The sequence below is a fragment of the Chinchilla lanigera genome, unplaced genomic scaffold, assembly GCF_000276665.1.
Source record: "Chinchilla lanigera isolate Chin_1 unplaced genomic scaffold, ChiLan1.0 scaffold00070, whole genome shotgun sequence".
Lineage (NCBI taxonomy): Eukaryota > Metazoa > Chordata > Mammalia > Rodentia > Chinchillidae > Chinchilla > Chinchilla lanigera.
The window spans coordinates 12,279,776-12,282,855 of record NW_004955471.1 but is presented as its reverse complement, the minus strand read 5'-3'; the positions used below and the strand labels follow the sequence as shown (position 1 = coordinate 12,282,855).

At 48.4% G+C, this 3,080-nt stretch overlaps 1 protein-coding gene across 1 annotated transcript in view; it reads right to left on the bottom strand.

Moving 5' to 3' along the window:
• Etfdh (electron-transferring-flavoprotein dehydrogenase) overlaps positions 1 to 255 on the bottom strand; it is a gene marked incomplete in the record, with an annotated part of 26,192 nt that extends 25,937 nt beyond the window's left edge. Inside the window, 1 exon segment of the mRNA XM_005400964.2 lies at positions 1 to 255. Coding sequence (XP_005401021.2) covers positions 1 to 149 — 149 coding nt within the window.
• Positions 256 to 3,080: the final 2,825 nt, after the last annotated feature.

The window sequence follows — 3,080 nt, the reverse complement described above, 5'->3', positions numbered from 1 at the left end:
GCGCGCGCGCGCGGGCGCCTAGGTCGCAGGGGGCGCCATTGCGAGTCGGGAACCTCCCAGAGCCCCGCCGAAGCTTGCCTCGGCTCAGCCAGCCGCACTCGCCTCAAAGCGTTCCCGCCTCCCGCCCGCTCTGCGCCGGCGCCACACATGACGCGACAGCCGGGGAAGCTTCCGGGTCACTAGCCGACCAGAAAGACAAACGGACTCCAAGCCCCAGCGCGACGCGCGGCTTCGGGATGAACCTGCACTTCCGCCTCTCCCAGACGAGGGAGGGACCCACCAGTCTCCGTGTACGCATGCGTGTTGGCAGTATGGGTGGGGCGACGCGCACAGCATCCTGGGAGGTATAGTCTTCTGCTCTTGCGCCCTCGTGCTCGGCTGGAGGTTTGCGCAGGCGCAGTGAGCCGCCCAAGGTGCCTTCGCTGACGTCTGATTGGCTACCCAGAAATTGAAGTCTTTGGGGTCAGCGGCTAAGACGCACAAGGAGATGGGGCGGGGTTTCAGGTGCCTGCTAAGCTGAGGGCGGCTGGTGTGGGTTGACCGGTTCTGTTCCTCTTCCCAGTGGGGCAGACCCAGTGGACCCACGCACTTCCCGGCAGCCCCTACCGGTTGACTTTTCCGCGTCTTCTCCAGCCGCGAGAGAGCTGTCCACACAATAGAGATCCAAAGAATACAGCTGAGGCCCTGGATCCCACGCCAGTGTCCTGCCTGAGTCCAGCTGAAGACCTAGAGCCCATGGCAATGTCCTCTACAAGTTCAGGTGGAGGCCTAGAGCCCACGGCAGTGTTCCATGCAAGTCTGTCTCAAGGATCTGTGCTGGGAAGGCCCAAAGGTCAGTGGTGGAAGCTAGAACGTCTGCACAAGCGGGATGAAGGATCTGTGCTAGCAGGCTGAGGAATCTGCACTGGAGCCAGGAAGCAACACTCAAGGTAAGGACCAGAGCTCCGCCAAAGAGAACCACAGCCGTCCTCAGCGACAGCAAGGACCTGAGCTCCTCTGACAATGACAGCAGGTGAGTTCACGAAAGGAAAGCCAGCATGAGAAGGTCTTCCAAGAGAATCAACAGCGCACCATCTTCCCCTCCACTTCTCATTTTTATGCTGTTGGCGACAATCCTCAGGAGGGCCTTCCACACCCAGCACCACGCTGACTCAGTTCAGCTTGGTGTTCCAAGTTGACCATTAGTTAATCTACCACAGTAAAAATGTGTATATGCTGGAAACTACACAATACTGCTAAAAGAGTCAAAGAAGCCATCTGCTGTGGTTAAATGTCCACTCCAAACATCAGACTGAGATGTACCAATGTGATGGTATTAAAAAGTGAGACCTCTACAATTGATCTGGTCACGAGGCCTGGGTTAAAGCCACTGCTGCAGGTGTGAGCTCCTGCTGGAAGGATCAGAGAAGTCCCTCCTGCCTGCTTCTGTCTTTTGCCTCTTGCCATTTGATGCCTTCCACTATGTTGTTATGTAGCACAGACTTTCTTGCTAGATGTGTCTGTTTGGTCTTAGACTTCCCAGCCTCCAGAACTGTGAAACAAACTTCTGTTGTTTATAAGCGAGCCAGTCTGTGGTATTCTGTGATAGAACATAAAGGAGACTGATACAACACCAAGAATGGAAAGAGATCTGTGTTCACAGATTGGAAGACTCAATCCATACTAAAATTCACACAGAAAACCAAGGGAACCCAAATAGCCAAAGCAATCTTGGAAAAAGAGTAATAAAGCTACTTAGAGTAATAAAAAGAGTAATAAAATTACTTACTGATTTCGGAACTTACTACACAACTCCAGGAATCAAACAGTGCGGTGATGGTGTTGTACATCACAGCTTAACAACACAGTGTACAGTAGGGTGTCTGTTTTTCACCCTTGTGAATTCACAAGGAAAAGATAGGTGGAATAGAATACAGAGCCCAGGAATAAACACTTGCATGGTTTTCAACAAGGGTGCCACTTTAGTTACTTTTACCTGACTTGTTGGTATAAACTGTAGTGACAGGTCCTGAGAATAAGGTGCCTGTGGATGAAAAAGGAAAGTAGAAGAGACAAGAAAAACAACAGAGCTACAAGTCTGGGATCAGGGGGCTTACAGTCTCTTGGACTGCCACCCTGATTACTCATCTCAATTGACTTTTATTAGAACCAAGAACGTAACTAAGACCAACAGAAGAAATTCATTATCCCTTTCCATTTCTGCCTCTCAGCTGATGGTAACGATCCTTGGGAGAGCCTCCCACACCCCACGCAAGTGCACTCAGTATGGCTGGGGATCGTAAGCCGACCATCAGTAATCAGTCCCTTAGCAATCAGTCCTTTCCGCACACATCCCCCTTTTTGTTTTAATACAATCCTTTGAAGCATCAGTGAGAAGGTTGCCAATTGTCTTCTGTTTCTCAGTCTCCTGGATGAACTTCACTAGACCAAGGGGATGAGGCAAAGTACAATGATAATATTGCAAGAACTGACAATGGATGTTTGCAAAAATAACATAATTCAAAGTCCATAACAACGATCAGCCTTCAATCTATATTTTGAGATCACACTTTTCTGCTGGATATTTAAGACCAAGTTAGAGTGAGACTTGTATAAATAAAAGTTTTAACCTTTTACTATCTGTCAGGGTCAGTTAGACCTTCTCAGGAATTTTCTTGGAACCAAATGCAGCATCTCATGATCTTCTGTCAATGTCAGCCGTCTGGATGAGTCACAGCCATTGCTTGACCTAGGTGCTTCCTGTGAAAGCCTGAGAGATTTTTTCTCTCCTGGTGACTCTCCTTAGGCACACTATATGTCATAGAATCACTTTCCTCTGTGGTCCCATAATCTCCTTGATCAAAAAATTAGGGACTCAACTGAGTTGTAGGATGTCACAGCAGAGCTTCTCTTATGTCCTCAGTCTTTACTGAACTCAGAGGGCATAGCCAAAATATTGGCTGTGTTTTTAGCCAAAATTAGCTTTTTGATAGTCTCTAGATCTCAGTTGTTAAACATCCAGTAGAGAAGATTAATGATCTAACATTGTAACAAAGGCAACAAGCTTAACATCATAATCTAATCCAAATAGCAAACACCTT